Source organism: Argentina silus (assembly GCF_951799395.1).
Source record: "Argentina silus genome assembly, chromosome: 11".
Taxonomy (NCBI): domain Eukaryota; kingdom Metazoa; phylum Chordata; class Actinopteri; order Argentiniformes; family Argentinidae; genus Argentina; species Argentina silus.
The window spans coordinates 13,171,351-13,196,074 of NC_139665.1; the positions used below are offsets into that span (position 1 = coordinate 13,171,351).

The 24,724-nt window shown below is 43.3% G+C and overlaps 1 protein-coding gene across 1 annotated transcript; it reads left to right on the forward strand.

Moving 5' to 3' along the window:
* Nucleotides 1–19,937: 19,937 nt before the first annotated feature.
* p2ry1 (purinergic receptor P2Y1) lies at nt 19,938–23,822 on the forward strand. Its single transcript, XM_083679863.1, has 2 exons — nt 19,938–20,162; nt 20,574–23,822. Exon 2 carries the CDS (start codon nt 20,604–20,606, stop codon nt 21,666–21,668), a length of 1,065 nt encoding a protein of 354 aa, XP_083535989.1. The 5' UTR covers nt 19,938–20,162; nt 20,574–20,603; the 3' UTR covers nt 21,669–23,822.
* The last annotated feature ends 902 nt before the right edge of the window (nt 23,823–24,724 follow it).

The window sequence follows — 24,724 nt, forward strand, 5'->3', positions numbered from 1 at the left end:
CCTCTCCATCTCTCTCCTTAATCAAAGTTTCCTGAAGAGCTTTTCCTCGTGGCCGTGCCAATCGTGCCACGCTCGTAAATCCACCTGCGTGCTCAACATCAGCAGACGAGTGCCTACTGTACATCAATCTGAGGGTCATTAATTTGTCTGAGAGTAGTTGACTGATTTCGTCTTTTTAGGGGGGTAGTACTATTCTATGGGGGGTGTGTGTGTGTGTGTGTGGGGGGGGGGGGGGGGGGGAGGTGTGGGGGGGTAATATCCGTTCTGAGGTAGAAGAACAGAGAAAACAGGGCGCGGCTGGGGTGGCGAAGGTCTGTGATGATCTTCCCAGCCTTCCCCTTGCACCTCTCAGACTAAATGTCCTGAACGGCTGGGAGCTCTCACGGCCTGTGATAGACTGGGCTGTTTTCACCACCCCCTGTAGAGCATTACGCTGTAGAGCATTACGCTGTAGGGCATTACGCTGTAGGGCGGTGCAGCTGCTGTACCAGGTGGTGAGGCAGCCGGTCAGGATACTCTCTGTGGTGCATCTGTAAAAGTTAGTGAGAATCTGGGCCTCCATGCCAAATTTCCTCAGCCGCCTGAGGAAAAACTGTTCAGTTCCACTTCGGCCCCCCTGATGCAAATGGAGGCATGGTCCCCCCCCTTCTCCCTCCTGAAGTCCACGATCAGCTCCTTAGTTTTGCTGATATTCAGAGAGAGGTTGTTGTCCTGGCACCAGTCCATATAGTACAGTACAGCTTGTCAATATTGTATTTACAATGTAGCTTAGCTAAGAATGCAGCTACAGCCCTCCGTTTGATACAGCAATAGTGTGTTAATTATGTTTGTGTGTGTGTGTGTGTGTGCGTGTGCGCGCGTGTGTGCATGTCTTGATCGTTACCCTCCAATAGATGGCGCCACACAGGACAAAAAAGGACGTTTCTGAGGGGTCCAGTTAGGTAACGATGCACTTCCAGAGATGACTGCCAGAAGTGAAGTGGGCTTTCTTCTTTCACTTCTGTGTGCAATCAGTGTTAGAGAGAATATTCTCTCTCTGTACCCATATTTGTGGTCACTCTGACCATTCCCTGCCATGGAATTAGAGGTTGTCTTAATGATTGATTGCTATCGTAGTTGGCAGCAATGGCTGACATAAACACACAACTTTAAAATGGTGAGAGAAAAAAAGTTTGTTATTTTCATGCATTTGTTCTCCGTTTAGACTAGCCAGTGTAATTTCCCAGCTATTTCCTGCCTCTCTCAAGCACGCACGCATATACACACACACACACACACACACACACACACACACACACACACACACACACATGTATGCACACACACACACACATACGCACACACACACGTACGCACACACACACACACACGCACACACTTTCCAATATTCAGCCCTAAATGTATTCACTGAGTTAGAAAAACCTGAAGGAGCCTCATCAATTCTACTGAGAGTGATTCTTAATGGTGTGTGACAGAAGGAAGACTTTATCAGGAACACACAGACACGGATGCAGGGGACACTCCGTCTCCTCTGAAGGGATTGTCTGGTGCATTCTATTCAGTTCCAGTCTATTCAATAAAAAGGGATGTTTCACTCCTTTTTTCTGGTTTGGTTTCTTAGTTTCATCTTTTGGGTCCCATTAGGGCCCCATTTATTTCCGAAAATAGGTTCAAAACACATTGCCGACCGACTCATATTATGACAGAATCCGTCTCCGAAGACTTTGTCTGCGTTGTTTTTCAGGAAAGTAATTTTGTTACACCGTAATACACTTTCACATTTTTGTTGCTGAGGGGGTGGGGGGAGGGAGGGATGTAAAGGGAGGGAAATATAACGAGAGGAGAGAGAGCGAGAGAGAGACAGTTGGAGGGAAATAAGCAACAGCGACAGCGAGAACGATAAGGATTCTTTCTCTTTGGCCATATAGAAAGCATAGTACACAGAGAGATATAGGGACACATTCACACATTCTCACAACACGCACGCACGCACACACGCACACACACACACACACACACCCCCACACACACACACACACGCACCCCCCCCCCCCCCCCCCCCCCCACACACACACACACACATCCTCATCTGCCCTCACGAAACAGCTTCAGAACTCCCATGGTGCAGTGCTGCCTTCCTGTCTCTATGAAGTCCTCATACGATAAGAATGAACAGATTGTCTTAGACTTGGCTCTCTCTCTTCTCTTCTTCTCTTCTCTCTCTTTTCTCTCTTTTCTCTCTTTTCTCTCTCATCTCTGGTCCCAAATGTACTACTGCTCCCCTTGCTTCCTCTCTTCTCCTGCTGTTTCCTCTCTATTATCATCACTATTTTGACTCTCTTTTTTTCTGTCAGTCTGTCGTGTGTGTGTGTGTGTGTGTGTGTGTGTGTGTGTGTGTGTGTGTGTGTGTGTGTGTGTGGGTGTGTGTGGGTGGGTGTGTGCGTGTGTATGTGCGTGTGTGCGTGGGTGGGTTAGTGGTTGTGTGTGTGTGTGTGTGTGTGTGTGTGTAGAGAAAGAAAGGGAGAGAGCAAGAAGAGGAGGGAGGGAGAGAAAAAAGAGATATGTGGAGATATGAAGAGATGTGTCTGCAGGCTTGTTTACTGTAAGTGTGAAGAGCTAAGCCTGTTGATCACTGCTATGGCCACTGATGTACTGGCCTGGAGGATAAGCTGACCTTAGCTGTGCATGCGTGTGTGTGTGTGTGTGTGTATGTGTGTGTGCATGTGCATGTGCATGTGTGTGCGTGTGTGTGTGTGTGTTTGTATGTGTGTGTGCGCGTGTGCGCACGTGCGTGTGTGCGTGTGTGCGTGCGTGTGCGCGCGTGCGTGTGTGTACGTGTGTGTGTGTGTGTGTACGTGTGCGTGTGTGTGTGTGTGCATGCTAGCTTATCGTCTCAAGGTCTTTCTCTGATAAGAGAAGCGGGAAATTCATGGTACTCACTGCTTGGAACGTTCCTTCATTTTGTCTGATAGATTTCCTGTATTTCCTTTGTCATGACTCAGACATCCTCCTCCAATACATTTTGCGAGACGGATTCATTGTATTTGTTTGGATTGGCGGTTTCCCTGTTTTGTCTGTACACAATCCCTGCCAGGGATTGAATCATTCAAAAAAACCCGGGAAAACCTGTGTCAGTAACAGCAGCTTCAACCCTCTGTGCTTCTCTGAACCGTGAACTCTGCACAAACTTTGTTTTCAGCAGTGATTGTTTACATTATGTGAACTAAAAACAAGATAGAGATATTTGTGAAATGCAGACAAAAATGTGTATTTATTAAAAAGCTTGAATGAGTCAAGTCACGGAAAATCCTTGAAAAAGGTCACAAGTGTGTCACGTTCTATGACGCAATTATCATAGCGATGGTATAAAAGAAAGCATGCTTTGCTAGATGTTGGGGGTGGCGGAAGGCGTATAACCAAGACTTGCAGCCTCAACTTCACAGTTAATGCCCAACCCTAACCCTAACCCCAATCCTAACCCTAACCCCAACCCTAACCCTAACCCTTACCTTAACCGCTCAAAGGCCATGCCCAATATTGCCTAACCACCATGTCTTTATTGTATTTGATACATTTAGACATAGTATAAGGATGTTTTGAAATGATACGGTGTTGCAGTGTGTGTGTGTGTGTGTGTGTGTGTGTTGCAATTCTGTCTGTGTGGGACAGCTCTGCCTACTTGTTTCATCATGTCCCTATGAACCTCTCACATTATATGAGGCAAGATTGCAAAACATGCAGTACAACGGCCCTTCATGTTTAGACAGGTGTGTATAGACACCATGTAAATCCCCCCTCCCCTCCTTACATAGATCACAAACCACCAATGTTATACGATGGTACAAATGTACCCGTTAAAACTTGCTGCCGGTATACGCCTATACACTCACCAAGCACTTCATTAGGAAAACTGTACTAATCACGCAATTCCTGCAAATTTTTCAGGTGCACTTTCAAGCTGTGAATCTCCCATTCTACCACATCCCAAAGGTGATCTATTGGATTCAGATCCGGTGACTGGGAAGGCCACTGAAGAACACTGAACTCACTGTCATGTTCATGAAACCAGTTTGAGACAACATTTGCTTTGTGACATGGTGCATTATCATGCTGGAAGTAACCATTAGAAGATGGGTAATTCGATTGCGGCCATGAAAGGATGCACATGGTCAGCAACAACACTCAAATAGGCTGTGGCATTCAAGCGATGATTGATTGATATTAACAGGCCCAAAGTGTGCCAAGAAAACATTCCCCACACCATTACACCACCTCCACAATGAGAAGGTGTATAGGTGTTCCTAATAAAGTGTCCGGTGAGTGTATATACAGTACCAGTCAAAAGTTTGGACACAAACTTGCCAAGAGTGTGCAAAGCTGTCATCAAAGCAAAAGGTGGCTACATTGAACAATCAAAAATATAAAACATATTCGTTTGTTTAACACATTTTTGTTCACTACATAATTCCATGTGTTCCTTCATAGTTTAGATGTCTTCAATATGAATCTACAATGTAGAAAATAATAAAAATAAAGAAAAACCATTGAATGACTGGTACTGTATATAGTATATATATGAGTCTATGTACTGTAGTTCATCAGTCAGTCTGTCAATACAAGGTGAAGAAACCACTCTCCTCTTTTCTATTTCATCCTTCCCTCCATCCATTAAATCAATTCACCTCTCATTCCCAGGCTTGTTTCCATTAAGGACAGAGTGTATCAAGTTCATCTGGATTAGAATTGATATTCCAGTCAGATCTGATGTTGATGTCATAGGTGGTGGACAGGACAAAACTCAGGTGGTGCCATTACTTTCTGTCAAATCACACACACACACACACACACACACACACACACACACACACACACACACACACACACACACACACACACACACACTCATCAACTCTTACTGTACTTCTATACAACATATAGCTAGGACAACCTTTCAGATCTTTCAAATTTCTTGTGGCGATGTTTTTAAGCAATCATAGGTACAGTGTAGTGTACAGGTGATTCCCATTCATGTACACTGGTATGGCTGAATGCTAGCCTCACTGCCAGCTGATTCTGCTGATTCTGAATCTGAATCACACAGGAATCGGTCCTGTGAATAGATGTCTGTCTTGTCCTCTCATTGAACTTCCATTCATTTTATTTCTTAGACTTTGTTGCGACCAACTATGTCTTAAAATGTATCTAAAAGAAGAACATATATCACAGTTCTGTCCCTTAGAGGGGTGCTCAACTAATACTGGCCGTGTAATGTGTTATTAAATACAGACTTGTGCGTTGGAAGCTATGTTTTGAGAACATATGATAGGCGGGGAATTTAGACAACGATGGCCCCGGGGTGAGATACAGGTGTCACAGGACTAAGTTCCGCGAATTAGTTATCTGTCCTCTCCACGCACATGTTTTACAAGGTCTTTTTCAGTTTTTTTATAAAACAAATAAATACTGAGCTGGCTTTCAATAAACAACTATTCTATTTTCACCTGGCGTATGTTGTTGCTCTCTCCTCACAAGTTTTTCTTTCTGCTGAGTATTGCTGTATTTGATTCTTACTGTACTTGAACATTAATTGAGCACTGAACGAACGATAATAAATGATTCATTTGATTTATCCCAATTAATGTCACACTGGTGTCTGTCTCACATTCTTTATTTAGAGTGAAAACATGGATTCCGACACAGCCAAAGCTCAATAATGGATATGACTGAAGAAGGTGTCTGGAAGAGCCCACAACAATCCAAGTAAGTGGAAAATGAGGTCTAACATTGCAAAACCTAAACTATCCCTTTAAAGTACGTGGAAACGTGCCAAGGGGAGAAGATTGGATTATAACCCTATTTTCTTATGATGGGGTCCTGGAAGAGATGGGGATCGATGCAGGGCTCTCTTGGAAAGAGCTGCCGTGGGGGGGTGGGGGGGGTGCTGGGATAATGTACATCCAGTATGCCTCAGCTCTGTTCCTGTGTGGAGTCAGCATTATCCCCATGTAAACTATACCCTCAGGAAAGAGCATTAATGTGAACACTTAGCCGTTCTTTCTTCTCTCCTCTGTCCTTCTATCTATCCATCCCTCCCTCCCTCCCTCCCTGAATCCATCCGACAGGCTATTGCCACAGCTATAGTGAAAATCAATCCATCCATCCATCCATCCACCCATCCATCCATCCATCCATCCATCCATCCATCCATCCACCCAGTCATCCATCCTACTCATCCTGCTGGCAAGCCTTGTTCCCCAGGGGGCTAGACTGAAAATCCATCCATCCATCCATCCATCCATCCATCCATCCATCCATCCATCCATCCATCCATCCATCCATCCATCCACGCCATTAGAGCCTCTTTATACACATATACATCTTCTCTTCTCCATCCATACTGTACATACACCCGGTCCCATGCTCTATAGTGGGCTGTAGCTAGTAAGTGTAAATTGTTGTTTCATCAGTGAATTAATTACTTGATCTATCATTTAGTAGTGATAAGCTAAAAGTAATCAATTGCTACTCCAATTAGCTCCATTCTCATCATCAATCCCTCCATCAACCCCCCTCCATCCATTCATCCATCCATGTCATCCTTCCATCTATCCATCCATCCATGTATCCATCCATCCATCCAATTTAGATCACATTTTGCTGCAATAACTTTGCTTTTCGTGTATAATGGCTTCAAGTAAACAGACTTAGTGTGTGCACAAAGATGGATGGATGGATTGAAGGATGACATGGATGGATGGATGGAGGGGGATTGATTTACACAGTCTGACTGTGTTAAAATCAGACAATGGCTGCTGAGAGCGTATGAATGCACTGCACAAAAGATACCAGTTAGCAAATTGAATATGTATAGTTCTGGCTATTTATATTTATGTGGACAGACTATTTGCATCACATTAACATTAGGTCATTTATCAGACATTCTCATTTAGAATGTCAAAAAATCACTAAAGTTTGGCATGCGTGTGTGCATGTGTGCCTTTTGTGTGTGTGTGTGTGTGTGTGTGTGTGTATGTGTGTGTGTGTGTGTGTGTGTGTGTGTGTGTGTGTGTGTGTGTGTGTGTGTGTGTGTGTGTGTGTGTTTATCGTCTCAAGGTCTGTCTCTGATGAGAGAATTCCTGCTACTCACTTCTTGGAACACACACCCGTGTGTGTAGATGTGTTTGAGTGTGCGTTTGTATCGGCTAATGTTAGTGTGTGTGTGTGTGTGTGTGTGTGTGTGTGTGTGTGTGTGTGTGTGTGTGTGTGTGTGTGTGTGTGTGTGTGTGTGTTTGTATATTCTAATATTAGTATGTGTATGCGTGTGTGTGTGTGAGTGTGCGTGCGTGCGTGCGTGCGTGCGTGCGTGCGTGCGTGCGTGCGTGCGTGTGTGTGTGTGTGTGTGTGTGTGTGTTTGAGACTGTGTTTAAGGACCCCATCCCAGGTTGCAGCAGGGTGGAGTAAACAGTGTGGTTTCAATCATCTGAGTTGTGTATTTGAGGTGCATTTGGTTCTCATTGACACGACACGGATGAGCGGCAGGAGGAAGAGAGAGAGGAAAATAAACAGCACCTGGTAGCACTTTACAGCTCGCAATAAGTGGGTAATAACATGGTAATAACCATGTTACTTCCCTGTTGTTACCAGTAACAAGAAAGACAATTTCTTTGTTATTACAAGGTAAGATGGACTGTAGTTTACACCTAATTATTTTACATGAAAGATGGTTTAATAGAGGAACGTTGGTATTATGAAGTAAGGGGTTGTCAGAGCTGGAAAATGCTCTATTACCTTATATTGACAGAAACAATGTCATGTGAGCCCCTGGCAGGAAGCAACCTCCTAGTGAAGGGCACAGCACGTTTACATTAACTGCATTAATAACACAGCCTGCATTAATATAATCCATAAAAACGTAATCTATCAGACCCATTTGGCATTAGCTTATTAATGTGTTACATTCAGTGGATGCATGCACCAAAGGCACTGTCGGTAGCCACTGACTGAGTAACCATGGAAACAAAATGGAAAACAGATAATATAGCATTTTCCAGCTCTGATACCACCTTTTTTCATAGTAACTACCTTATCCGTTCAAGTGTCTTTCATGCAAAAATAATTACACAGAAACTACAGTCCAATCTATCTTGTTATAACAAGGTAATTGTTTTTCTTGATAGTGGTAACTACAGGTAATTACTGTAGTACCGAACCGGTTCGTGGGCCCTCCAGCTGATAGAAATGCATTGAAAACGCTGTGGTTATTTTGTGGTTTATATCAAATAAAACAACTATTATCTCATATGTAATATGATCGAGTGCAGTAAGAACAGATTCCCCACATCCATTATTGGCTATTGGTCGATAATACAGTGGCCTCGCTGCTACACATAAATACAGCCATGTCTAATCAATGACACATGACGTTAAATCAGCTGGAAGTGGATGCAGTGGATCTGTCCGGATACAGTCACCATACGTTATTAGTTAATCATCACTGACTGGTATACGTTTATTGAATATCACCCAAATGTCAAATCATGTCGCCAATTATGATAGAAAGCAGTTTGATTGAGCAGGGTTTCACATTACTGTGGACGAGAGAAGGCTGCTATTGCCCCCCAGCTGAAACTGCTCCAACATTCGCACCCTATTATGACGTTTTTGACGATAACAATCTATAGAACTTTAACTGTAGCGATCTAAAGACGGTGGTCCTAGTATTCAGTGACTGGAGTGACTGAGGCGGTGTGTGCTCCAGACAATCTGCTCTCACCAGCGAAGTCGTTGACCTACTTGCCGTCAACTTAAAGTGATAGGTACGGGTCTTGTGCACATACTGACACCTCATTTGTTCTAATGGGCCAACCAGGGAGGGAGATAAGGACAATCAAAGTCAAGTAGGCAAATCCTAGGAACCGCAACCGTTTCATTGAGAGACGAGCGTTTCACCCCACGGTGTTTCGAAGTGCAAGACGGCTCTGCCAATATGCAAATCATGCTTGTGCAAGCTTCACAGCCTGAGATACAGAATTGTCATTAGGATGGATTGTTCTTGATGGTTCTTTTTGCATTGATCATGATTTCTAAGATGGATTGATGATTTTCGCAAATATTATTAGTTCTGTTTGATTGAACTTTAAACATCTTATGGAATCATCAAATGTTTTTGTTTTGTATATTATTATTGATCACACTTGAGATTCTGACATAATCTTATTGCCATTGAACATGTCAGTGGTTTAAAGCTTTTATGATTGATGTAAGACATGCTATTTTCTCAACTTTCATAAAAACACATGAAATCTGTACAGTATAACTAAATTCCTGACAAAGACAAAGTATTACACTTGAAAGCTCATGTTTATTGGATAGTTATAAAGATGAATTTATGAGAAGATGAGGAGGATTCTGAAAAACTGAAAATGGGGCTTCGATTCCAGAGTTATTACCCACTTATTTTGAGCTGTGATAAAGATGAGATGTGTAAAGTGCTAGACTAGCTCTTTGAGAGGAGGGGATCAGAAGCGTACATGATGGGAGAGAGCTGACGATGCCTACTATGGTTTATACCAAACAGAAAAGCTAAATCTTTAAAACACTTTCTATTGTGAAATCTGCTTCTCTGGGATATACTATAGACAAGGAAGGTAGAAATATTGAGGCGAAACACACACACAATACAATGTCTCTGGGTTATCGGCTTGTCTTGACCAAAGTCCCCCCCCCTCAAAAAAACTTCTAATTAGGTCTTCTAATTAGGGGGAGGGTTCTTGGAATGTAACATCCAATGAAATTGCGAGCACATTCTCCCATCGCTCCATCCAGTTCAATTCAAGCCAGAACATTAGTGTTAATCTAACATTAGGCTAATCTAACATTCTCCAGACCGCCAAAAGACGTTTGAGAACAACAACAGTGATTTGGAGGTATAGCTACGTGAGACTAACACATATGTACTAATGTGGCTACGTGAGACTAACATGTATGTACTAATGTGGCTATGTGAGACTAACACGTATGTACTAATGTGGCTACGTGAGACTAACACGTATGTACTAATGTGGCTACGTGAGACTAACACGTATGTACTAATGTGGCTACGTGAGACTAACACGTATGTACTAATGTGGCTACACGTGACTAACATGTATGTACTAATGTGGCTACACGTGACTAACATGTATGTACTAATGTGGCTACGTGAGACTAACACGTATGTACTAATGTGGCTACGTGAGACTAACATGTATGTTGCAATGTGGCTACACGTGACTAACATGTATGTAGTAACGTTGACTATTAAGTGAGGGTTTGTGTTTCATTGTCTCAATTGATTGTATGTGGCACCATGACTCCGATCACTGTGACGTGACGACTGCTTATTGATGAGATGATTATTATTGATTATTATTTTTTCCATCATAGTCTTTTAATTTATCCAGTGGCAAGGATTTTCTCTCTCTCTCTCTCTCTTTATCTCTCTCTCTTCTATAGGGGTTAAGTAGAGTGCAGCTTGTCAACAGTTAAGGTTTCGTTCAATCTACCGCAGCACATCTGACTACACATAGGGATTTTGCACTTTGGCCCAGCCTAAAAGCCTTGTCAAAACTCAGGTGAAGAAACTGCTATGAATATCTAAGCAGAGCAGACACATAGATCTTCTATATGGTGGAGAGACAGGCTCAGTGACGTCCAGCGGCTTATCCACATTGATCTAATTATATAAAAGTCAACCCTGCCATGTGGGTCATTCAGAGAAGACCTGCACATCCATTTACATTACTACAGAGGGAGAGGAACGGTAAGGGAGGGAGGGAGAGATAGAGGGGGGGGGGGGTAGAGGGGGGGGGGGGTAGAGAAGGAGAGAGATGCAAAGACAGAAGCGGAAAGAGTGAAAGTGATGTTGAGAAACTGAAGGAGAGAGTGAGAGAGAAAGAAGAAGAGGAGGGAGGGAGGGAGAGGAAAAAAAAAGAAAGAAAAAAAGGCAAAATATGTGTTTTTCACCGAATCCTTCCACTCTGTTATTTTTCTCTAAAAAGAAATGAAGAGATGTGTCTGCAGGCTTGTTTACTGTAAGTGTGAAGAGCTAAGCCTGTTGATCACTGCTGTTGGTCACTGATGCAGTGGCCCGGAGGACAATGTGACCTTTTCCGTGTGTGTGTGTGTGTGTGTGTCTGGTGTCTGTCAGGAAAGCTGTTTTCAAAGAGCATCGGACTAACGTCACTGACCTTCACATGAAGGCGCAGTCTGAATCCCAATCCATTTGAAATGATGTGTGTGTGTGTGTGTGTGTGTGTGTGTGTGTGTGTGTGTGTGTGTGTGTGCGCGTGCGCGTGCACGTGCGCGTGCGCATGTGTGCATGCCTTCAGGACAGCATTTGTCGTTTAATCAGCTTCCAGTCTTTGTCAAATTTCTATAAACAACATTCAGCCAATTTTGACCAATGACAGGAAAGGTTTACTCCCCTTTAAACTTGGCTCTTGTTGCAGACATGTCGCATTCCATAACAAATAACACATAAATACCGTAAAATGAATGAACTTGAACTGGATATTCGTTTCCTGTTGATACTACTAGTTTCCCTATATCCGGTACACAAATAAAGCTGACTCCACTTAGATAAGAATCAATGATAAGAATCAGTCACTGGCAGTGATGAAAAACCGTGGGATAGAATCGCTTTCATACCTACACTGTTTTGATTTAGTTGTGAGAATCAGATTGGCAGGAGCTTCTTAAAGGGGAATGCACTGTGAAACTCATTCCAATACTAAAAATGGACAACAGAACAGCGGACATTGACTTTGGCTTTAAAAGGCTAAATGTTTGTTTGCATCCCTACTGATTCATCTTAATCTTCTTCCACTGACCCACTTTAATTCCACTGACCCACTTCACTTGACTTTTTTACTTACTATTCATACTGTAAATTGTGTCATGTCTATTGTCTTATGTGTCCAACAACCATCACTGTCCAACTGTCTCACTTATCTTGTACTACTTGTACTATGTCACTTATTGTCTTGTCCTTATTTCATTGCACTACTGCATATTTGCGTATTTGTATTATTGTATTATTTGTATTATTTGTATTATTTGTATTATTTGTATTATTTGTATTTTGTATGCTGTATTGTCATGGAACCGAGGCCAAGAATTTTACTCCCTGCACTCGTGTATGAGACAATAAACTTGAAACTTGAAACTTGAAACTTAACCAGCACAACTGATTCATCTTAACAAGGCCTGTGTTCCAAATTGCTTTGCACTCTGTCCAGACCACCCCTGGTTTGCAGTATGTGCATCACTTGTAGCAATGCAAATGTTTACAGCACTGTTTCCGTTTGAGAACGACTTTCAAACAGTTCATCCGAGGTGAGAGGAGATCACAGTTTTTTTCTGTGTGATCCAAAGGGAAATGGTGGTTTTTTTAGCTTCATTCGTCTTTGATATGGTAATTTATGTCGGCCTTCTCACGCTTAAATCAAGAGTCGGTATGACCTTTAGTCCCTTTAGAAAAACAAAATACCACTGTTAACTTGCAGCATGTTAGATGTTGTGCTGGAGTCCCACGGGAATAACGCCAGCTTGGCTATTGGACACGATATGAGGCTATTAGAGGAAATTAGGATAAACTGTTTTGGCTCCTTGACCTTCTGCAGAATAACAACATCAACGCCTGGGGCCAATGAGAGGTCATAGCTGTGAGTTATTAGACTGCCTTGGAAAATGGTTGACCGTGAGAAAACACATGGACACATGGGCATAGCTCTGGTATCATACTATATACAGTCTCATTGACACCTGTCTTGTTCAATTCCCCCATTCATCCCTGGCCAAGAGTCAATGGCAGACAGAAAGAAAAAGAGAAAGAAAGAAAGAAAGAAAAAAAAGGAAGAAAGGAAGAAAGAAATGGTATGGATTAATCTTGAAAAAGGGGAAAGCAAGACAGTGGAAAAAGAAGAAACAGTAAATAGGAGTGAAGGAAAGTCTCAGACAGGGGAAGAGATGGAGGGAGAGAGGGCGAGAGAGAGATGGGCAGAGAGGAATATATTACTCTGAAGGCCAGTCTGTCTAAAGCCTGATAAGAGAGATATATTTACTTGGCTGTTTTGATGCATATCTAAATCCTTGGGTATGAGAGAGACAGAGAGATTTCCAGAATAATTTCTGTGAGAATTGGAAAACACTGAACAAAAAACATTATGATGAGATAGCTATCCAAAATGGGGATATATGGATGAACCATTTTACAAATCTTTATAGCAGTATAACAATGAATCTGGAACAAAAAGCCATGCATGACTAATTGCAATCCCTTGAATCAGCTATCAAAGAATACCAGAACCCAAAGGATACTTCAATTACTGAGCTTGAATTACGGCATGTGGTGCTGATGGAATATTAAATTGCATTATTAAATATACATACAACAAATTCAAATTGGCTATTCTAAAACTCTTTAAGATTGTCCTTATTGCAGGTATTTTCCCCAACATTTGGAATCAAGGACTGACCACAATATATAAAAACATGCAAGTGGATCAGAATTAAGCCAATACCTCCTTCTAATTAAGACCCAAAAAAGAGCAATCAAATTGTACAGTCAATTCAAACCAAGCAAACCCCAAACACTCCATAACACAAGACCTAATCTGCCAAGATATGAGTGCCCTCAGCCAGCTGGTCCTGAGGCTCAGTTCCCCAAACCAAACCAACCCCATAGAGCCTTAGGACAGCAACACCAAGGATATTAGACCTAACCACATTGTAATGAAACAAAAAGAGAACTATGTAACATATTGGAAAGAAACTACCAACAAAATCTAAGTAAATTGAGTTGCTACAGTATCTGGCTGTAAACAGAGATTACGCAGTGGCAAATTACCTGTCCACTGTGACAGATCCAAAATTACGAAAGTCATTGATTATGTACAGACTCAGTGAGCATAGCCTGGCCATAGAGGAAGGCCACCATAGACAAAACTGGCTACCCAGACAGGACAGGAGGACTATGCTCACACTGCCCACAAAATGAGGTAGAAACCGAGGTACATTTCCTAACCTCATGCCAAAAGTACAGTGAAATTAGAGATATTTTTTCCCAAAAGATTTCAGAAATCCACAAAGAATTTATATTAAAAAAAAGAAAAATCATATTTACTGGGCAAAATACCCAAATGTGAAATTTTAGCAGCAAAATGTGTAACTTCATGCCACATCCAAGGACAGCCAGTGGACCATAAACTGTACCATAACTGTTTATTGTTTGTTTTTGTTTATTTCCCTTATAAGCATATTACTATATTACAAGGATGTAGAAAGAGACAGAAAGAGGTACTGAAGAGAGAAAGACAGTTCCCCTTCCGACACTAATCAGTGTAATCAGATTATTCCTCTCTGGTAATGGTGCATGGTGGGCATGCTAATGAGGCTAATGTCTGGTGTCCATTATGGACGCCAGACACGGTGAAAAGGAGAGCTCAAGGACACTCAGTTGCTCTATAAGTAATGAGAACAACAGCAACAGACTAGGCCATTCTGGCTCTGATGGTGATTGGGTTGTCAGTGGGAGCAGTGAAGCAGGAAGTGAAGAAATGCAGGTCAGGGCCCTAAACAAAATGAATTTCCTTTCTGTTCAACACACTTGTCATTGTGGTTACATCGGGGTGGAGGCGGTAAACATCTGTCTGTTCAATTGGTGCTGAGGCCAAAAAAGAAGACTTTGCACTCTTCTTGGAACAAGCTCAACCCTTGTTCATCCGACAGGCTGTCAGCTGATGGTCAATAGTCTTCACACCATTACCAGGGTATGTTTAAAGATGTTGTAGAGCGTACAGACTCACAACTGGATTCCCTTCTAAAGATCTCTTCACCCCCACTACCCCCCTGTACAAGTTTCGCCCCTGGTCCCAGCATTATCTTATGATGACCGATGGATAGATGATTCACTTACTTAAACAAATGTATTTGTTGTAAGTCGCTTTGGATAAAGGTGTCTGCTAAATGGCATAAATGTAATGTAATAAATGGATTGCCTTGTAGTACACTGTAGGCCAATGGCAGTGGTTGGGTGCTGGCACTGTGCAGATGTGACAGGAGAGGCTGGGGGATGGGGGGGGATGGAGGGGGATGGGGGGCGTTGTGGTTGAGTGCTGGAGGGTGGTGCAGAGAGTAAAGGGTGACCGACCTTAAGCCTATCTCACTTCACACCTGGCGTGTGTGTGTGTGTGTATGTGTGTGTGTGTGTGTGTGTGTGTGTGTGTGTGTGTGTGTGTGTGTGTGTGTGTGTGTGTGTGTGTACATTCACCCTGGGGTAAGGACAGGGTTAGCTTCACAGTTTGACCTGATTACATTATTGTTATTGTGTGTGGGAACTGAATACTTGTGTTTTTTACATGTGACATTTGTGTAAATCTTGCATAGACGTCAATGGGAAATGTGCAACTTGACTTAGCACAAGGATCTTGAATTAGGATTTCCACCCTTATTGATTGACTCTCTCAGCTCTGTTCTTAGGACTGATTGAATTACTGTGATTATGACATTTTAATGTTTTATAGACATATTGTAGTCATGTTTAGTCTAATTTTCAACCGGATCTTACTTGTGGTATGTTGTTATTACGTTCAGTATTGTGTGATGCGTCTTTGATAATGTTCCACAGTGTTCGAGCCAACAGTTGACCAGTTTGAGGTCATTCAGGTCGAATGGAATGCAAATGAGGTCGCAAATGGCCACCGATGGAAACAAGAATTTAGAAAGCGCTTTGTTTTGACCAAAAGAGCACTCTTCACTTCAACATTCTTCATCATGTGATCTCATTACTTGATTGCTGCAGATTTATCACGGCCATTTAGCACTATTTTAAAGCTGAAACCTACACAAATTATATTAGCTGACCTTTAAGAAAGCAAAGGAGGAATTGAAATAAACAATAAAATGAAGACAGTTTCATATTTGGTTCGGTTGTTGGTATACCCCGCTGTAGTCAGCCATGAACTCAGTGTGATTGAAACAGCAGCAGCATCATTACTCAGCTCACAAGTAATTGTTAACAACAAACAGCAAGTTTAAATAAAAATGTAGTAAACGTTGATATATTAGTAGCTAGTTAGCTGCAGTGTTGAGTTCTCTAACACTTGCTATGTTAGTTGGGTGGTTCTGGCTGTTTGAAAAACTGACAGTTAGTCAGCAATACTTGCTAGCTACAGCGCTACTTTCACAATCACTGTCTGAGTCTTCATCATAGGGTCAGCAAGTTAGCTCTTGCAGCAGCAGCAGCAGCAATGGACGTATTACCAAACAAGAAGAGGGGAAAAAAGGAGAAGAAACAAGTGTGAGTAAGAACTGTAAGTAGGGTTCTTGGCAGCTGCCCGCCCGAACACCACCCATGGCAAACTACCCGGCAAATTTGAGTTCTTTCAGCTGCCTCGTTTGGTCATGAAGGTGTGTTGCATGTGTTAAGACATTTTTTGGTGCTGTCATAGTCATGGCAGGAGAGTGACAGTGATAGGTCGAAAGAGAGAGAAAGGCCACAAACCAGTAAGATAGTGAGAAGTGCCTCTCCAATCCCATAGAGTTCATAGACTGAGGATCTGTCATAGTGTGATTCAGTCCGAATGATCATATACCGTATGATCTCTGGTGAAATGAGAGCAGCTCAAGTCTCGAGGGTGTATTGCATGTGTTAATTTTAAGGAGAGTGTCAGCCAAGTACAGTCAGATAGGCAGAGAGGGAGAGAGCGAGAGAGAGAGAGAGATGCATCACACTGGTATTCAATATAATCTGAACGGCCATGGCCCTTTGACCGATTGGACCGTACCAGAGTAAGTGCCACTCCGCAAGACCTCCCTCGTAAGTTGCTTCAATTGTAAATTAAAATATTAAGTTCTAAGTTGTAATTGAATGACCTAGATGATGACTCTGAGACACTGTGCGTGTGCGTACTTCGAACCTTTGAGCTATGGGAAGGAGATAAGCAAGTGTAGCGGAGGTGGTTTGGAGCCACTCTGCCGTAACCAGTAACCTCAGTTCAACTTTAAGTTCAAGCTTGATGATGTCATTACATCATATACGTACAAGCATACAATACAACGAAATGCTTGAGGCAGAGTAGCTCTACCTCATCAGTAAACATCAACTCAACAATACAGTATACTATGTGACATGTTGGAAAGAAAGGTCAACAGTCTAATGGCCTGGGGGTAGAAGCTACGCTCAGCCGAAATGCTGAAGATGTGTGAGCCCCACGACCCAATGCCTACGCTTTGGCTTAGCAGGCTGTACAATATCTGTTGTCCCCTCCGAAATGAGCCAGTGCATGCTTCCAAAGTCTCCATGTTGACCTCAAGTGCAGCGGATGGTGCTCAAAGCCAAATAGGATAGGAGTCTTGGCACCCAATGTAGCAACAGGTGCAAGGCTATTTCTTGGCTTTGTTTTTGAGAACCCATTCCTCTCCTACGCACTCCTTACCTCCCTGCTGCTCACAGCTGCACACATATAGTGCAAAACATATAGACACGCATGCGCACGCATAGCGCGCGCACACACACACACACACACACACACACACACACACACACACACACACACACACACACAGGCACTCACTAGAGACACTCAAGCACAAACACACATTGCGCGCACAAATTCATAGACACACAGAAATGTGTACTCTCCCACACAACTTAGTGCTCATGACTACACAACACATATGCATATATTTTTAGAGAGGACAGTAAAGATGAATTGGAACTTCAGGCACTTGCTGTCTCAGCTGTTTCAGTGTGCTTGCAAATATGTTCCACACACAGGCAGAGTAAAACACACACACACACACACACACACACACACACACACACACACACACACACACACACACACACACACACACACACATACTGTATATCCCACCTGTCTACAAGTCCCCCTCTATTCTGCCCCATACTGTGCTGTTCATGTTTATATTACTGTAATGAATGTCACATTGTGATAATCTCAATAGCCACATACGGCTGTAACACTACTGAAGACATACAGTAGGATGCAATAAAACAGGTCGAATTATTCCAGCATTGTTTATGTCCTGTTAAGCACGCCTGTTTTAATCCCCCCAATACTAGATGACACACAGGAGAAATGCTGTAGGAGGCTACTGGCCATGGATATGTCCTAAGACATACAGTAGCCTACAGGAGAGTCACTGCCACTGTATCCATTGAAGGAACCATGACATGCTCTCAAGGATTCAAAAGAAATCATACGTGCAGGTGTGATGGCCAGGACGCGAACCCAAGACTTCCATGTGGAACCCAAGACACACGTGTCTACTATTAGGCCCAGAGGTGATCATCATAGTCCTGGGGGCGACGCTTGAGTTTACATGTTTCAGGCAGGCAGGGCCACCTCATCACAAGATGGAGATTCCAGTTCACTCTTCTACACGACTACAACAGGGAGAGTTCCTTTTTTTTTTTTTTATCATTGACCTCCCCTCCCATTCATTTTCTCTTTTTTTTAATAAACTTTTTGGCATGATAGAATAGATTAACTTAGTTTCTTTCGCATTCTTTTCACCATCCTATATTAATCCCTCCCTCTCTCTCTCTCTCTCTCTCTCTCTCTCTCTCTCTCTCTCTATCTCTCCCCCCCTCTCTCTCCCTCCCTCCGTCTCTCTCTCCTCTCTCTATGTTTGTCCTTGACTCTCACACACAAAGCCAACTTTCTGTCGACCATTTAAAAGACCTTCGACAACTGACGTATAGCCCCAATCTGTCTTTCTCTCCACGTTCTCTCTCTCTCTCTCTCTCTCTCTCTCTCTCTCTCTCTCTCTCTCTCTGAACTTCAGTCCTTTTCTTCTCCTCTGACTCATTTCCACTCCAATGGGATTGTTGAAGGTAACTGACTGGTGACAAAGAAAGCAACGAAATGACGTAGTAATTACACATGACAGGGAAACATGTACTGTTTGACTTGCTACAGTGCATGATGGAGAATCAGCTATTAAATGGAAAAAGATAAAGACAACCTCTCCATTCAGTATCTATTCATTATGACTGTACTAAACTGCCAGACAACATAATTTGACAATCGCAACATCACCAAGAATGACCCTACGGGCAAAAATAGATCGATTCTGCACCAGACACACATTTTGTTTTGCAATGATTGATAGATGAAACATAATAGGAAAGTAAAAATAGGTGTGCAGTGTGGTCTACCTTTTGAATGTGATGGAAGAGGTGTCAGTTATGTCTCTCTACACAATATACCAACATTTTATTTGTCACAACATTGTCATTTTGCTGCGTCATGATCTGTGGTGTCAAACACAAGTCATGTTATGATATTGCACTACGCAGGTTAATTTAACTGCATATGCTATGGGAAATAAAAACGTGTTATTGCAGAACATTTATTACATTCTCAATATGAGGCTTTCCTTGAATTATTCTCAAAGACGAGACGCATAGAGATTTACGCATAGATATTTCACATTATTAAGTTATGAACACTCCATGGACGTTATCACCTAGCGCAATCTCTCAACGAATGGAAGACAACAAACAAAAAAACAGGCATGGATTGTTGACATATCCGCCTTGCGAAACATGAATGATCTCGTCAACCTGCCGGCGCGGCCCGTACACGCTCATTACTCCCTGGTGTATGCGTTTGGTAACTGACGCATGAGTACAGTAGTTGCCAGACCTACATGGTCTCAACGGACCGATAGCAAACGATAGGCTTAGTTGTTTTAGACGAGCTTGTATGATCAGATGAGGTGGAGTTGGAGGAAGGAGAGAGAGAGAGAGAGAGCGCGCATTTGGAGAGCCTCTCGCTTTTTCGCTGTTCTGGACGGTGGCGCCCCTCCCCTCCCCGTAGCGCGAGCGTCTTTCGTCCTCTCCGGAGTCATTTCGGCGCTCTCGTGCCAGTGCTCGCAGCTGTCTCCCTTGTCTTTGTCGCCCAATAACGAACGGCGGACTTTACCGAGAGAGCAAACCCGACGGATTAAACTTTGACAGGTTGTAGAGCTTGTTTAAGTCGGAAAGAACAAGGACACGGGGACAAGAAAGCCTCAACAGCCCTCCTATTTGCTCATGTTTGACATTTTTTCAACCGTCAAAAGGCTGTAGGAATGTGGGATAGAAGTCACCGGTGAGTGGTGTATGATCAACTTTTACTGTTTCTCTCAGGGGTTGTTGTTGTGTGTTGAGCTTGTATATTTTGGATTAAGATTGAGTCGAGATGTACTATTTTCTCGCTCCCTTGTGTCTCATGCTTAAACATTAACCACAATAGACATGTCATGCTATTATGCACACGCTGAAGGCGGTATGTCATTGTTATGTGCATACAAGACAATGTTGAACGAAAGAAAGAAGGAAAGAAGATTTTTTGAAGAACCATTATATATAAATAACAATGACAAATATTTTTTAAAAAGGGCTACTAAAAAAACAATTTCTTGTGGGAGGCAGGCACATATTTGCTGTTTGGATTGTTTCCAAATATCAGCCTGAACACTGAAACTGTCTCCTTTTCTTTTAAATCTTTGACTCCATACAGTAAAAGCGCCTGTCTTCTTTCCACAACACCATGGCCACAGACATGAACCTGAGTTCCTTGATGAATGTGTCCGACAGTCTCCACAACCACACCAGAGGATGTTCCCTCACCAGGACTGGGTTCCAGTTCTACTACCTCCCCACTGTCTACATCATGGTCTTCATCACAGGGCTGATAGGCAACAGCCTGGCCATATGGATGTTTGTGTGCCACATGCGACCATGGAGCAGCATTTCCGTCTACATGTTCAACCTAGCCCTGGCTGACTTCTGCTACGTCCTCTCCCTCCCCTTCCTCATCTTCTACTACTTCAACAAGACTGACTGGATATTCGGGGACGTTCTCTGCAGGCTCCAGCGATTCATATTCCACGTGAATTTATACGGGAGCATCCTGTTTCTGACGTGTATCAGCGTCCACAGGTACACAGGGGTGGTCCACCCGATGAAGTCCCTGGGCAGGCTCAAAAAGAAGAACGCCGTCCTGACCAGTGCGCTGGTCTGGGTGCTGGTCATCGTCGGCATATCTCCCATCCTCTACTACTCCCGGACGGGGTCGAAACGCAACGCGACCACCTGCTACGACACAACCACGGAGGACGAACTCCCCGGTTACTTCATCTACAGCATGTGCATGACTGTGTTCGGCTTCTGCATCCCCTTCATCATTATCCTGGGCTGCTACGGGATGATCGTGAAGGCCCTCATATGCAACGACATGAACAACACCCCGCTCCGCCGCAAATCCATCCACCTGGTGATCATCGTGCTGGCCGTGTTCGCCTTGTCCTACCTGCCCTTCCACGTGATGAAGAACCTGAACATGCGAGCGCGGCTCTACTTCCAAGGACCGGACATGTGCGACTTTAATAACCGCGTGTACGCCACCTACCAGGTGACACGGGGGCTGGCCAGCCTCAACAGCTGCGTGGACCCTATTCTGTATTTCCTGGCTGGGGACACGTTCCGGAGGAAGCTGTCTCGAGCCACTAAAAAGGCCTCCAGGAAAGGGGAGCACCCCGTCCAATCGAGGAGTGAGGAGACGGCCCTCAACAGCCTCCCGGAGTACGGAGAGAACGGGGACAGGAAGCTTTGAGAGGGTCCGTGTCTGGTCTGGATCCCGGTTTGGTCCGGGTCTGGGTCGGGTCCAGGTTTGCTCTGGTCTGGGTCCGGGTCTGGTCCTGGTCTGATCCGGGTCAGGTCAGGTCTTGTCTGGGTCTGGGTCTGGTCTGGGTAGGGAGTATGAACCTTTATGGATCGTGGACTTATGGGTCCCTTGGTGGTCATCTTACAATGACGATAATGGATAGGATTGGTACCTTGGTTTCCACTAGGTCCTGAGGCCCTGTACAGTGCGTTGTAAAGAGGGAACACTCAGCCGCCACCATTTACAAGGGATTGTATGAGCACATATAGGAGAGTGAGACCCCATGACTGTGGGTGCTTTACGAGTGGAACATATCAAAGCTGGTGGTCTGGTGATAATCTCAATTGCTTGACATGTAGTTAATGCTCTCACCTTGTATATATACCCTGAGCTATTATCCTGTGGCAACGTGCAGTATTTACAAGTGTTTTTTGAGGAGGCCGTTCTCATTTAATTGTGTCTGTTACTAGGAAATGTGGTCTTCACTTGTGACGTGAAAAAAATGCTTGTCCACAGCCAAATGGAGGAAAAAAAAGGTAATAGGTTTTTCCTGCAGACAAGTCTTGTGTTTCTCAATCGAATCAACACAAATGGGTTTGCTAAGAATATGGACCCCACCAGACACCCAGCTGATGGCTAATCAATAGCTGTTAAGCAGGTGAAGCCAGGTGAGACACCTGGGACTATGTAAAGTTAAAGGTTAACTAACAAACCCATTGCTCTACCTGAAGCACTGGCCTTATGACTGCTCTGTGGAGGTTGACATACAGACATTATAATGCACTATGAATGTTCTGATACTTCACTACTGCTACCGAATATCATTCATTTATCCCCCTATCCGGCTCTTTCTATGAGAGGGATGCAGCCTAGTTTACGACATCTGTCGTACGCTATCTGTCTGTATGTTATGCCCTGTGCGTGCTGTTTTACCTATTCAACATATTATGAAGGGACAATACTTACTGTATCTCGTCTAAATATGAAACTATACTGAATGTGTTTTTGTGAGAGTACTGTACAGTATGTGGTGATGTGTCAAACCTATTTTTGTTACTGTTTTGTTTTAGAAATGTTAACAAGACTTATCCAGACTGTAGAGTTAATTTAGCATGAGTCCAGTGTTATAGGTCATAGTTTATCAATCAGAGGAGGCTCTAACCAATGACAAGCTAGGTTTTATATGCACGCAAGCCAGAATGCATGCTAGGGACCATAGAACTAGATTGAGTGGAACAGACCTTCCCATTCGAAGCAATGTTCTGATGTTTGTGTTGAGCAGACCTTCCCATTCGAAGCAATGTTCTGATGTTTGTGTTGAGCAGACCTTCCCATTCGAAGCAATGTTCTGATGTTTGTGTTGAGCAGACCTTCCCATTCGAAGCAATGTTCTGATGTTTGTGTTGAACACACTTTCCTATAAAAGCAATGTTCTGATGTCAGTGTTGAACACACTTTCCTATAAAAGCAATGGCCTGATGTTTGTGTTGAACAAACTTTCCCTATAAAAGCAATGTTCTGATGTCAGTGTTGAACAGACTTTCCTATTCAAAGCAATTTTCTGATGTTTGTGTGTGAACCGGCATTAATATTGAGCATACCATTTGGAACTGTCAATGTCTGAGTGCTTATCATATAATTTCTCTGAAATTAATTCCTCCTTTCTGTTCATTCTATATTCATGCTATACAAGAGACACAGGTGGCCTGTGTCAATGTCTCTTCTGATCATCATCATCATCATCATCATCATCATCACAGTGGAGCTATGTCTGACAGCTCCTGACCTGGGCACCTACTGTAGCACAGTGGACTCAATTTTGCAGCAGCAAAACAGCACTGTCCTGAGAGGAAAAATACCTTTAATAATTAAATAGCCAGCTGCAGTATTCGAAACCACCATAAAATGGTGTCCCATCCTGTCTATTTGTAATATATAACATAGTTATAGTTAGCTGTAGTTATTTCGGTAACCTTTCTTACTGTTTTGCTGAAGCAAAATGGAGCCCATAGTCTGCATGTAGAGATCTGTGGACCTGCTAGTACGCGGCTGAGGTTGAAGAATGTATAGAGTCAATTTGAAGTTGTACACCACTTGGGGCCAGTTGTGACTGTGTGAATAAACTTTTGATATAAAACATTAAAAAGTCATTAGATTCATTGTTTTACTGGAGGATTCATATTTTTTAATGGGATTTTTTTTCAAATATTTGGGTTAATTTGTTTTTCAAGGATGGGATATGTGCCCCCACCACCACCACCCCCCTACCCCCCCCCCAGTGTGATTATTGCACTGTATCCCTCTCCTCATTATTGTAAGAGACTTGGTCGTCTCACAGAATATGATATCTTCTAAACATTTGAGGAAGTGTTTTGAATAGTTTGGTATATCTATTCCTGCCATCCACCTGTTTATTAATAACCCGGGGGATGTTATTGTGGTTCGGTTTATGTCTGTAAAACATGTACGAATGCCAGTGGCACTGCAGATGTTATGCAGAGATCTATTAAACCCACTCTACCTCGCGCACCTCACCCCACCTCCATCTATGCCCCTCTGTTGACTTTCCTTTTCATAGCCGCCGACAGGGAGAGAGGGAACGAGGGAAGAATAACGAGAGGCACCTTTTCTCTCCTCCTTTTGGCGTTCCCTAAGACAGCTTTTGTGCCACAGACAAAGGGACTGGAGTTATGGATGCGGGGAGCACTGGGAGCACTGGGAGGCTGTGTTAGAATGGTGCCAGGACCCCAGGGTCTCTATGGTGCTGCGGGCACAGGAAATGAATGGGCGGCATGTTTTCTCCAGACTGGCTGCGTGAATAGAAACAGCTTTTTTATTTCCTGGCTTTGAGGGACATGCTTCTGTGTGTGTGTGTGTGTGTGTGTGTGTGTGTGTGTGTTTGTGTGGTTGTTGCTGTGCTGTTGTTTAGCGTGCGTGTGTGTGTCTGTGTGTGTGTGTGTGTGTGTGGTTGTTGCTGTGCTGTTGTTTAGCCTGTGTGTGTGTGT

Bases quoted from the DNA above. Each gene is read 5' to 3' on its own strand.
- p2ry1 (XM_083679863.1), top strand. From the start codon at position 20,604: ATGGCCACAGACATGAACCTGAGTTCCTTGATGAATGTGTCCGACAGT.